We start from the raw sequence: 12967 nt of genomic DNA, 5'->3' as shown, positions 1-12967 counted from the left end.
TAACATCTTGAACCGAACAAGTTAATATGAGTGAAGCACAGTGGTCATGTGGATAAGACATCGCTTCACAACGCAGATGTACTCGGTTCGATTCCCAGCTACGCCTTCCTACCTCTCGTTTTTATTTTTTTATCTCTTTTTTTTTGTTTAGGGGACACCCCCTCCCCCTCAACAAAGGAGTACAAGTAGTTTATCAACATATTTTTTAAAGTCATTAACATCAGAAAGTGTTAACATCTTGAACAGAACAAGTTAATATCAGTGAAGCACAGTGGTCATGTGGATAAGACATCGCTTCACAATGCAGATGTTCTCGGTTCGATTCCCGGCTATACCATTCTACCTCGTTTTTTCAAATCATTGTTTTCTTCATATTGATTTGTCCTTCACTTTTTTTATTTAGGGGACACCCCCTCCTCCTCAACAAAGGAGTACAAGTAGTTTATCAACATATTTTTTAAAGTCATTAACATCAGAAAGTGTTAACATTTTGAACCGAACAAGTTAATATCAGTGAAGCACAGTGGTCATGTGGATAAGACATCGCTTCACAATGCAGATGTTCTCGGTTCGATTCCCGGCTATACCTTTCTACCTCGTTTTTTCAATCATTGTTTTCTTCATATTGATTTGTCCTTCACTTTTTTTGTTTAGGGGACAGCCCCTCTTCCTCAACAAAGGAGTACAACTAGTTTATCAGCACATATTTTTTAAAGTCATTAACATCAGAAAGTGTTAACATCTTGAACCGAACAAGTTAATATCAGTGAAGCACAGTGGTCATGTGGATAAGACTTTGCTTCACAATGCAGATGTTCTCGGTTCGATTCCCGGCTATACCTTTCTACCTCGTTTTTTCAATCATTGTTTTCTTCATATTGATTTGTCCTTTTCTTTTTTTTTGTTTAGGGGACACCCCCTCTTCCTCAACAAAGGATTACAAGTAGTTTATCAGCATAATTTTTAAAGTCTTAAACATCAGAAAGTGTTAACATCTTGAACCGAACAAGTTAATATCAGTGAAGCACAGTGGTCATGTGGATAAGACATCGCTTCACAACGCAGATGTACTCGGTTCGATTCCCAGCTACGCCTTCCTACCTCTCGTTTTTATTTTTTTATCTCTTTTTTTTTGTTTAGGGGACACCCCCTCTTCCTCAACAAAGGAGTACAAGTAGTTTATCAACATATTTTTTAAAGTCATTAACATCAGAAAGTGTTAACATCTTGAACAGAACAAGTTAATATCAGTGAAGCACAGTGGTCATGTGGATAAGACATCGCTTCACAATTCCGATGTTCTCGGTTCGATTCCCGGCTATACCTTTCTACCTCGTTAATTGTCCCTCCTTCGAATATAAGGATGACACAAAATTGCTGCCACTGCCGGGGGATACATTCGCATTGCGCGGCAATACAGATTGTGTTATTTCTATCTATTATTATAGGAGAAATAGGTGAGGAGTAATTTCATTCATGTGAATTAATATCTTCTTTCTCTTAATAATTTTTCTGATAATAAATAATTGTGTATCATTCTTTTTGTTAAAATTATGATTACGGTAGTTGATTATAGATGTATTTATTTCATTCTTTTTTTTCTTGGGTAAGGGGGGGGGGGGGGGGGGAGAAAGCAGAAATTTGTCCACCCCCGATACATTTAATCAGTTTGGTATAGTCTTTTCTGATAGTCACCCTTGCATATAAAGTCAAATTTATTGGAAATATTAAATAATAGGCTTGATTTTGATAAAATTATAAAATTTAGACTCTCAAAGACAATATAAAATTGTTAGAAAAGGGCTTGTATTGGGCTATTGGCCTTCGACCAATGCTAGGTAAACTTATGTAAGGTTGTACATTTGCGTATAAAAAACGTTAAAGTACACTGTCTTGCTAGAGTTTTGTTTTTTTCATACAAGTACGTTCATGCTCCTCAACACCTCATAATTTCTAGATGTATTATACTTTCTTTTAACAATAAAGTAAAGTATAAATGAAGCTGAATTTTCAACATTCCAATTATTTTATTCTTGTTTACATGGAGAATAATACTGGTTGAGAAAAAGTGAAAATACAGTGAGTATACTGTACATGTATTTGGATCAAAGACATACACATGTATATATATAATGAATAAAATTTTCACTACAAAAATACACTGGTATATTGAGGTATTTTTTTTTAGTCACTAAATATTACAAACTTCAATATCACATTGTGTCAATGAGCCAATTAAACTAAAGATGTGGTCTTTTCTTGCGAAACACAATTTTTTACTAAATTTGCTTAAAAATTTGCCTTGCACACTTATGGACACCATTTTAATTGCCCTTTAACTTCTATCCTTGGTAGTTTTGCTCAATTTTTAACTTGCCCTAGACCTATTAAAGAGATGCACCTGTGGTGTGAATAAACTTTGGTGATCCCAAATGCCACAATGGTCAACCTTGTTTTGTCATTGCATGGACCAAAATGCTAAATATAAATAAATGACATGTGATGTGCATCATATTTCCTCATTTTGGATGAAAATAAACAATTCAAAATGGTTGTCTTCCCAAACTGCCCTTTTTTTTTGGACACACTTGGGCTAAAAAAATCTACGACAAAAAATAGTGTTCCAAGATGCCCCCCAAAGAAGAAACTACAAATATTTTTACCCTTGCACTAATCCAAAATTTATGTGCACAAGAGGGTATACTACCTTAAAGATGGGTAGAGGGATTTTCAAAGGTCAAAATTTAGCTCAAGCTGGAAGTTGGATTAACATGGACACATTTTAATTGGAAAAAAACAGGGCAAAAGCCGCAATTAATGACTTATTCTCAACCATATAGTTGATGCATATTTACTAGCAAAACTATTCCTAGTATGAGAATTAAGCGGTTGATTTACTTCAAATTTCATACATGGGGTCCAAACATAACCTTGGTACTGTTCAAGTTGTAAATAAATTTGTGATCCTTCTACCAACTTTAAAGTCACACGAAATGCTCAACACAGCTTAAATGCATGACAAACTCTTTTAAATTTTCTGGTGCAGGTTTATACTGAGTCAATGAACAGATGAAGTATTTATTGTCCCATTTTCATAAAATTGGTTTACATAATGTCTTTGCTTACTTCATTTAATTGCATTTCGATAGGTTTGTAATGTCTATCCATTTAGGGCCCAATATTTTCACTTTAAAACCTGCATAGATCAACAAAAATTTGGGCTTAGGAGAAATAGAACTGCACAAGGAGTAAATATGAAATAATATGCCTAATTGGTATAACACGACATTTTTTCTACCGGTAACTATGGTAAAAACAAAATTATAATGATGATGGTACCATCAATGTTATTATGTTATTAAAATATGACCCGTTCTGGTTTTTCTGACTAAATTTAGCCAAGCTCACAAATATCAAGGGCAAGTACTGCAATTAAACAAGGCATTTCAAGGTAAAGTTATGTACTACATAGAAACAAATTTACAAAAATGAAGTGTTTTTACTTCATGGCATATGGCAAGTCAAATATAACAACATCAGCAATGACAATTCATGAATATTTTCACTGTAAAACTTAAATAGATTAAAAACATTTTTAGGCTCAAAGTGACTCGGTAACATGCATTGTTGAAGGTTGATTAAATTGGGTAATTTTTGTATGAAATGCTACTTATTATCTTCCTCCGACTGTATCTAACATGCAAAAAAAACCAGAAGGCACCACTGTGCAACACCCTCTAACAGTGATTAACAGTAAATTCTCCCAACCGTTTTTCCATGAAAAAAACACATAAACAGGCCTTTAAATATCTTTCAACAGTTAAATGTCATGAATGGTATATAGAGCCAATTCATTGCTTTGTGACGATTTACATTCACCCAAAATGTAATTAAATTGTAATAATATAGTTGGGAGATGTAAGGTATCAATCAGATCAGTTTTTCCCAATTTCAATCGCCACTAATGGTCTGATTTCATTCTAACTTTCAGATTATCTTAATTGTACATCTAGCATTGAAGTCACTACCTTAGCAACATTTTCTCTCATCAGAACAGTATTACCAAGTCCCTTTAAGAGAAATTGATCTGCACTAGGAGTACATATGAAATAACATGCCTATATAACACCCTATTTGTCTAACTTTGGATAAGTTGTGGTCCATTTCGGGTTAAATAATGTTAAGTAGTTCACCCCACATGCCAACTAAGTGTACATTGGCTCATATTCATACTTCATTTGGCAGGGGTTAACTAAACATATATCAAGTTTCAAATATTTACTTCAAACAATGTTATAGGACAACTCCTAATTGGCATAAATAATGAGCTGGATCTTATTTATCAATGGCACTTCAATTTAGATGATAAGGTATACTCATGTCCTAAAAAGAACAAGTCAACACAAAGCGTAGCATCCCCTCGCAAGGGTACAAATGGGCTATATACATCAGAACAAATTACCTCCATTGGACTATACTATTATATTACTAGGCAAGGAAGTTGACCACATTTTCACATATATAAGTAGGTGTTTTTGCGTATCTAATGAGCTATGACCTTTGACCTACATACTCGGAAATTGAACTTAGGCTGCATGTACAAGTATTTTGATATCATCCACCTTCATATCAAATTGCATTGAAATTCGTCTTACATTACTCACGTTATCGAATGGAAACCAGATTCGTATATCTAATGAGCTATGACCTATACTCCGAAATCGAACTTATGCTGTGTTTCGATACCCTAGCTGAACCTTCTTATCAAATTTCTTAAAAATCCTTCAAACATTACTGAATGCATCAATCGGTTCTTCAGATAACGCGATCACGAGAACGAGACATACGTACAGACGTACGTACAGACGGACGGACAACCCGAAAACATAATGCTTCCGGCTACTTCGTAACGGAGGCATAAAAATATCATCATATATATTATACCATAACTACAAGATGAAATTTTGTAATCTGAGGGGACATATATCCTTGGACTTGCCTAGTATAGTGTTGTTTATTTAAGCGGTTAAAGAGAAGGTTCAGTTCTGGGAAGAGGTGAAAAATTATTTGTGAGCGTTATCATTGTTATTATGCAAGTGTGGAAGAACATCAGATAAGACATGTTCCCTGAAAAGCATGGCTCTTCAAATGCCTTCATATTCTAAATATGCATGTAACATCGTAAAAATCGGGGGGCCGGCTTTTTACGCCACGTGTTCGTGTAGTCCCATATACTTTCTGTGTACAGTGTTTGTAACTTTACAAATTTCTTATCATTTTGATGATTCCAGAACCTTGCAATACACACAAATTCTTATATGCTCGATGATCAACTTTTCTGGTCGGTTCCACACCGTTTCTTTCACAATGCAATAATGACCAGAACTCAACTTCATCTTTAAGCATTCCCAAAGAACTGGTCTGGAAACGAATTATCGAATAGCTGGAACAATTCATCCCTGGAAGGAAGAGTTTCTGTGGCTTGGTATGGAATGGGCAACTGGAGCTCGTGGCTGCATGTCGAGGCTCCAATCCCCATTACAGGTGGTTTGAAAAAGGTTATCGTCAGCGGGGGCTGCCAACCGCAAACGGGCACATGTGACAATCCCGTCACAAATATGATTATTTGCTCCAGGGTCATCAATTCTTCATCACTATTGCAGTGATGGCTACCAGCTGCAAAAGATGGAATAATGAGTAGCATAAGGTGAAATGTAATTTTAAATAAATTTAAACATTATTATTAAAAAACAAACACAATTATACTGGGATGAAGATTTGTTGTGCCCTTGAAAATGTACCCCCCCCCCCCCTCATTTCTTGTTGATTGAACACCCCTCACAAAACATAGAACAACCCAACCCAGAATGGGAGATAAGGAATTGGTAGCTGCTGGGCTGGCATCACATTGTTTTAGCTGATGCTACATCCAACAGTATAAATGACTTCACTCTCGTTTTGTCCATTTTTAGGTAAGAAATTCAACCCTTATTATATAGATTCAGTTGGTGACAATCTATAATATTGTTGTATTTGTACTAAAGATATTGATTTGTGATAATAGTAATTATGTGAGAGTCTGGATGAGGATATATTAGAACTTAATAAGAGGTTGTTTTGTGATTGCTTTGTGCATGTGTTCAAGCCTTAAGACAAAGGATGTGTATAGGCAAGTTAGGGTTTGTTACATAACAGTGAACACAGGGCACTCTCATTTGCTGTGTGTGTGTCTGAGTGTGCACTGCGCACTAGTACTAGTAGAAACAAAGGATAGACTTGTGCCTCTTGTTTGCTTAATGAGCTGTAATCTATGCAAGAGGGAGTAGAAGCCCAGAAACCTGCTCTGGGATGATTATGTTGCAGTATAAGTGTACAGTGTATATATTGCTGTAGAAGGAAGGCATATATTCTTCCAACTAGTGTTAACATAGAGTTTAGTGTTAAAGTATATGAGACTGAGTAGAAAACATAGACTTTGATAATTAGTTTGGTCTTGAGAGTACAGTTTTCTAATTGTTATGGCTTACGCCTATACAGATGTTAGAGAAAGCTAGTATATTGAATTCTCAAACATTAAGTATTGTAGTATTATAAAGAGTAGACATGTATAATACAAACAGTATAAAACTGTTACCATAACCAGGAATAATTTATGGTTTCATATGGTATTATATTATATATTATCAGTTATTGGTTTACTAATAATCATTGTTGTTATTCAAGTTTAAGTAAATTCCAGTAGTTAGATTTTCATCTTCATATACATGTTTATAATAGAAACAAAGTAGTTAAAATAAATGTATTAGATGAAACTGAGATAAGGACATGATCGCAGTTGGTCATAAGTATGGTTTTGATATTATAAGTATTTAATGAAGAACTATAGAAGATTAGATGGATTCAAAGTCAGATGCCAAATGTTCCATTGCCAAAGTAAAACAGACCAAAGTATTGAATATGCCTTGTTCAAATTGTCAACAGTGTACACATGTACATTGTAAATTCACATATTAGTTTGAACTATCATATTTTTAATAAAGATCACATTGTTTTAGCTGATGCTACATCCAACAGTAAAAATGACTTCACTCTCGTTTTGTCCATTTTTAGAATAACTCCTGGAACCCCGTAACAGATTAACCACTTACCAAATTATAAGTAATTGTACCTGGTGGAAGTTTATACTTTTTAGATAATGTGTTTTTCTGATATACTTCCGGAATAAATCCTGGACCCCATGTTAAATACGAACCTGATCTAGCTGTATGGTATATGTTTGTACATTCATAATAGAAATGTAGTTATTACAAACCCTGGTTGTCAATCCCATATAGCAACCAGTAGAAAATTATATTGGTTCGTACGGGTTTCTACTGATTTGTTATTCCTTTTCCAGTAAAAAAAACAGTAGGAAATAGCGCCTTTTACGTTGTATTTCAGCCAATGGTGGTGTTTGCTTTTTTGTTGGCTTTTTTGTGCTGGTTATATTACGCACAACCAGCCGGCCCATGTATTGTTATTATTAATTAATTAATTAATTGACGGTAAACGCATTTTTGTGAAAGTGGAGCTGAATTGCATGGTATGATCATATTGGCTAAAATTTGCACATTTTGGGGTCTAAAATTACCTTCATAGCAATTTTAGGTCGTAAAATCAAAGACACTAGAAATGTCATAGTAGATGAGCAATAATCATGCATTTTGAAGGCATTTGCGGTCTGAAAACAGAAGTCAACTATCCCTTTAACATTAATCTTGAAATGATTGTAATTCTTTGGGGACACAAAGTAAACAAAATTGAATTTAGATGCAATATATCATCTTTTATAACCAAGCTTTTACTTTACCTTCAACTTCCCGGACATATCTCACAAAATGGCTGAATACTGCTTCCTCCTGACGTCTCCTGTTTGAGCCGGGTTCAGCAAATTTAACCTCAAATGAGCTCAGCAGCGCTGCTGCTGTCAGCTTAGTGTCCTCTCCACCGTGCAGAAGTTCCTTGCACTGCGGAAAAGTCTTCATGAGCTGTTAAGATTCATGAAAATTGAAAATTTAAATGAATATAGAGAAGGTATATATACCAGACCTGCGAGAGGAATTTACCCACACTATGAACATGAAGCACAAAGCAAAATATAACATAAAAGAGCTGGGAGGCAGAATCTCCCCTGTCATGGAAGTTTTGCATGTTATACAGGACACCCCCACTGGATTAAGCGATCACCTGAGCCTGACAGTTTCACCTTTGGGGTACTCTGGATGCAAGTGCCTAATTTTGAATATCTATAGGTCCCCTTTACCTAAGGATAATTCCTGACAAGTTTTGTTGAAAACCAGCAGTCAATTTTCAAGTAACTGAAAATGTCAATATTTCCATTAGACCCTCCCCCCCCCCCAAAGAAAAAAATAAAAAATTAGTGCCCCCGCCCCCCTCAATGGGTGATGCTATGAAAAGCAATTATTTTTAACCTTCAAGGATCTATTCAATATAATCCTATTCTAGCACAATGCTTCTTAACCTAGCTAGGGGGCCAGATGCCTTTTCCAGGGGTCATCAAGAATCAATTGAAAAATTGGAGTCTTATGTACTTGATTAACCCTTACTGCACTGGGCTATTTTGAGCCCCCTCATTTTTTTTTTTTGTTGCAATAAAATCCTCAAAATCACGGAAATTGCTCAAACCTCTCTTGTTCTTTGTCTTTATTTCCTGTATTGACTGATTGCACATATTGTTCTTAATTTCAATTCTCTTTCAATTTAAAGCAACATTTTATACCTCCGTCATCAAGATGGTTCCACGATGATAGCTAAAAATACTAGCAGCTAGACGATTATCCAAAAATGTGCAAGCTAGTACATGTATCTTGCACAAATATTTAGTTATTGAGATTATAGACAAATATTTACTTGTACAACTCCCGTCAGGCACAACCCTTTGTGAAGCTGCTGCTCAGAGTGGGCGTCGCATGTCCCCTCTACCAGCCGAACAGCAAGCCCGGATTCCAAGAAGTTAGGTGACGGGCCATCTTGAAGTATGCATTGTCCTGTAGTGATATTTAAGAATAAATACAGCATGTACATGTACCATAATTGGTGATATATTTGTTTCCTTTAATATTTAGAGCATTGAAAGCCTTGATTGTGGCATTGAAATATGTTTCTTAGTTTTTACATTTTTCATGGAGTATTTCTCCTAATTACAGGCAGTAAAGCACACACCAATTGCATATATTATACAGTATGTGTCAGAAAACAATAAACCCAAAGTGTGAGTGACAATAACTTCAATAGTATATATACATTATTCAAAATTCAGATTAGGACCCTAAATTGACTCATCTTGACACATTTGCTGCCAATTACATGTAATTTGGTTCAGTAGTTATGAAGAAATAATTAAAAAATAGAAAAATGACTTTAGGGCTATTACTTGCAACCAAACATGCTAAAAGATGTCAACCCGGGGCCTGACCGCGATCTTTCGGTGAAGTTTGCTTGACAACTCTTCCAATCTGGAAAAGATGCCAAGCCAGAAACACTCCAATTTAAGCCGGTGTGTGATTTTTTGAAATGTCGACTGCTTGTTTCGTAATGTAAACGGTAGCACTTTGGATTGCTAGAAGTATACTGGGTCAGAATGATGATTCTGAGCTCTCGCCGTCGCTTGATAAAATACCTAAAAATCTGAACCTTACAATCGTTATCCCAACGTTAACTCAGCGAATTCTAAAGATTCTTCTTAGCAACGATGTTCATAAATTTTCCCATATCGTTGTTACTAGATTTAGATTGTATTTGAGAAAACCTCGTCGGCAGCCGTAATCCGTACTTTGTGAGTCGTCTTACTAGTGGCGCTAGTTCAGTTCATGTATAAATCATGAAAACATGTTGAAAGTAAGCTTATATGTAGAAATAGTCAAGTTACACCCAAATTTTGTGAATAGGCTCTAAAAATGTACGTTATATAATGCCATGATAACACTCATGAAACTGCCCAGACAGATCCTTTAGCGTTCAGAAATTAAGGACCCCCTTCAATCCACTTACTTTTCAGATGCTGCTATTATTACGACATATTAGATTAGATTGCATTTTGTACTATAAAAATGGATAAAAGTCTTACATTTGAGTTTTCATTGATGTAATCAGGTAGATATAATCACTGATGTCATTGGTTACATGTGTAAATATAGTTGATTTGGTAGATTCTTGAGGTCATCTGTGACCAGAGCAAAAAGCAATTACAGATTTCACACATTGAACATACCCATGAGTATTCCCGCTGCCAGAAAGGCCTTTTGCTGACAAAATCTGGTAGCTTGCTCAGGCTCAGTCACAAGCACCCTGTCCCTGTCTGGACCTTGCGTCAGTCTTTCGTGAACCTCTTGCAGTGCCAGACGGAGGAACTCCTTGCGGAGGCCTCCAAGGTCCTGGCCCCTCTCCCCCATGAACTGTATCTCGAGGGGGAGACGAGGCCTATATGCGGCAGCTGAAAACTCATCCACCATGCCTTGGAAGATGTCATAGCGGGAGATGTGAAGGAGGTAGGTGTCTCCTTGCATGGAAGCATCCATGTCTGCAATATCTTCTGGTAGGTTTAATCTCCTTCCGTTGAGATAAATGCTCCGAAACTGGTGGATGACTTGCCCAATGTCTGTCTGCTCAGACCTGGATAAGTGGGATGAATGGTTTCATAAATAGTAGATTATTAAATTTATGAACAATCAGATTTGTTGAAAATGTTTATATATAAGCATAATTTTCAGTAGAGTTGATTTTTATTAATTTTAGCAAATATATCTTGATGAACGACTTCTGGTATGCATACCAAATGCACGATTTTGATGAATTTCTTCATTGAATAAACAAATAGATCTGAGGATGGAAGAATTTTGATGCAATTTTTACCTTTGATCTTTTCTGTCACAAGGGGACCATTATTTATTATTTTATTTTCTTTCAAATATTGCGCAACTTTTGACACTATTTTTTAAAACCAACATCACACCAGAGGGGATATTGGCCATAGAGCGAGCAAAAAAATCATCCACATAACTAGTACGTACAGTAGAACAAGTCAGGAAAATTTTATTATATAGATATTTTTTATATCCTATGTGAATTCTGAAGTGTTTTAATATTGTAAGGTTTTAATTTCACTGACCCAAGTGGTTACTTGTTTATTTTACACTGTACATTTAGCTTTCCACTCCGATATGCTTTAGCGCACTCCTGACCTACATTCATTCTCTCCTGTCTGCTAGCTCTTGGCTTCTATTGTTCTGTCCCTATTCATTCATCCTCATGCACATTACCTGCTATAGCACCACACACATACACACTCTTCCTTATCTCTTAGCTATTCAACCCAGCACACATGGCACATGGCACTCTATCTTTTACAAGCTTTTCTATTGGTTACTTACTTATTGTCCAATCTTGTGATTGGTTATTATTGTTTGATGGACTGCATGTCAGCCATCTTGGCAGCCATTTTGTGGTTGGAATAAAATCTAATAGTGCAGCTCAAGTCCTCAACCATGTGAGACCACTTTGTTTTGTGTGGGACTTTACAACTGGTGCCAGCAGTGGTTTTTCTGCACTAAACTGTAATTGCAGCCTTCCTTCATATGTAGAAATTCCTGCAGTGTTTTTAGTGGTGAGTTGCAAAGTGAAATTCTCCCTCCATCTGTATATGAATGTGAATGTTTGAGAGCATGATATCACCCTTCTTCTCACTGATTGACCTCCCTTCATTTTAAGCTGAGGCAGTTAGTGTTTGTGTGTATTCAACCTCCTTCATTATTACTGAAGTTTCATCTTGACTTTTTGAGCCTTGATTTCTTCCTACATCAGTAATTTTGTGAATTCCTACATTCATCCTGCATCAGTAAGTGAGATTTCCTTTACCCTTCTTCATACTGGAGCTGTATTTTGGTGAATATTCCTGCATTCATCGATTCGTCAGTGAGTGAGGTTTTTTTCTTCACCCTCCATACAGTTCTGTATTTTTCTAGCAACTTATCACAACCAGTTTGCATGTCTAGTCTGCCTTTGGCTGCCGTACATTACAGCATTCTGCCATATCAACCTGCATATTCTACATAGTGTTGGCGTAGCAACGTAACCAGTTGCAGAATACACCCTCCTTCCATCATAGCCGCTCGCCACAGATATTTCAACTGTTGAGTTTGCATTTTCTTCATCTGCACTCAGAGTGACCCCCCACCCCCCCCCCCCCCCCCCTCCTTCACATTGACTCATTCAGTAAGTTTTACTGGGTTGATATCTTGTTGATGATCATATCTGTTGAGTCGATTGCTTCTAACTCCTACAGTATGGCATCTTATCGCATGGAATTGCCAGAAGTGTTTACGGGAGAGAACGGCAAAGACTTCCGTCAATGGATACGTCGATTTGAAGTTGCTGCACAGGCGTTTTCGGACACTTCTATCAACTTAACCACCCTCCTTCCGGCAAGACTAGCAGGGTCAGCCTTCATCGTGTGGGAGAGCTTGTCTGCTTCGGACAAGAAGGATTTCAAGAAGATGAAAGAGAAACTCTCTCAGGTTTTCGGCCAGACACAGTTTATTGACACATTCAAGTCTTGTATTACTGCCCGAACTCGCCAACCAGGCGAGCCTTTAGAAGTGTTTGCATCAGCCATTGCTTCCTTAGTAGAAGAGGCTTTCCCATCTTATGATGACAATGCAAAAGGTGGTGAGAGATTTCGGCGATTTGTTGCCGGGGTAGACAAACCGCTTCAAGTTAAGATTCACGAGCTCGGAGGCTTTGATTTTGACGAGGCCTTGAAGATTGCACTTCGTGTAGAAAGAGCACAACAAGCACACGATTTTGGTATAGTAGCAGCTGTAGATGATCGGGTCCAGGACAAGACGCCTGCAGAATCATCAGTCTTACGACTACTACTGCCAAGACTCAACGAGTTAGAAAAGAAGCTGGA

At 36.7% G+C, this 12967-nt stretch overlaps 1 protein-coding gene across 1 annotated transcript in view; it reads right to left on the bottom strand.

Moving 5' to 3' along the window:
- Positions 1 to 5398: 5398 nt before the first annotated feature.
- The window catches only part of LOC115929288, a 32349-nt gene continuing 24780 nt past the window's right edge, over positions 5399 to 12967 (bottom strand). Inside the window, exons 10-13 of the mRNA XM_030997998.1 lie at positions 10271 to 10671; positions 8911 to 9047; positions 7850 to 8027; positions 5399 to 5676 (exon numbers count right to left, since the gene is read on the bottom strand). Coding sequence (XP_030853858.1) covers positions 5399 to 5676; positions 7850 to 8027; positions 8911 to 9047; positions 10271 to 10671 — 994 coding nt within the window. The remainder of the gene's footprint in view (positions 5677 to 7849; positions 8028 to 8910; positions 9048 to 10270; positions 10672 to 12967) is intronic.

The sequence above is a fragment of the Strongylocentrotus purpuratus genome, unplaced genomic scaffold (genome assembly GCF_000002235.5).
Source record: "Strongylocentrotus purpuratus isolate Spur 01 unplaced genomic scaffold, Spur_5.0 spur5_scaffold_4, whole genome shotgun sequence".
Taxonomy (NCBI): domain Eukaryota; kingdom Metazoa; phylum Echinodermata; class Echinoidea; order Camarodonta; family Strongylocentrotidae; genus Strongylocentrotus; species Strongylocentrotus purpuratus.
This window is presented reverse-complemented; position numbering and strand designations above follow the sequence as displayed.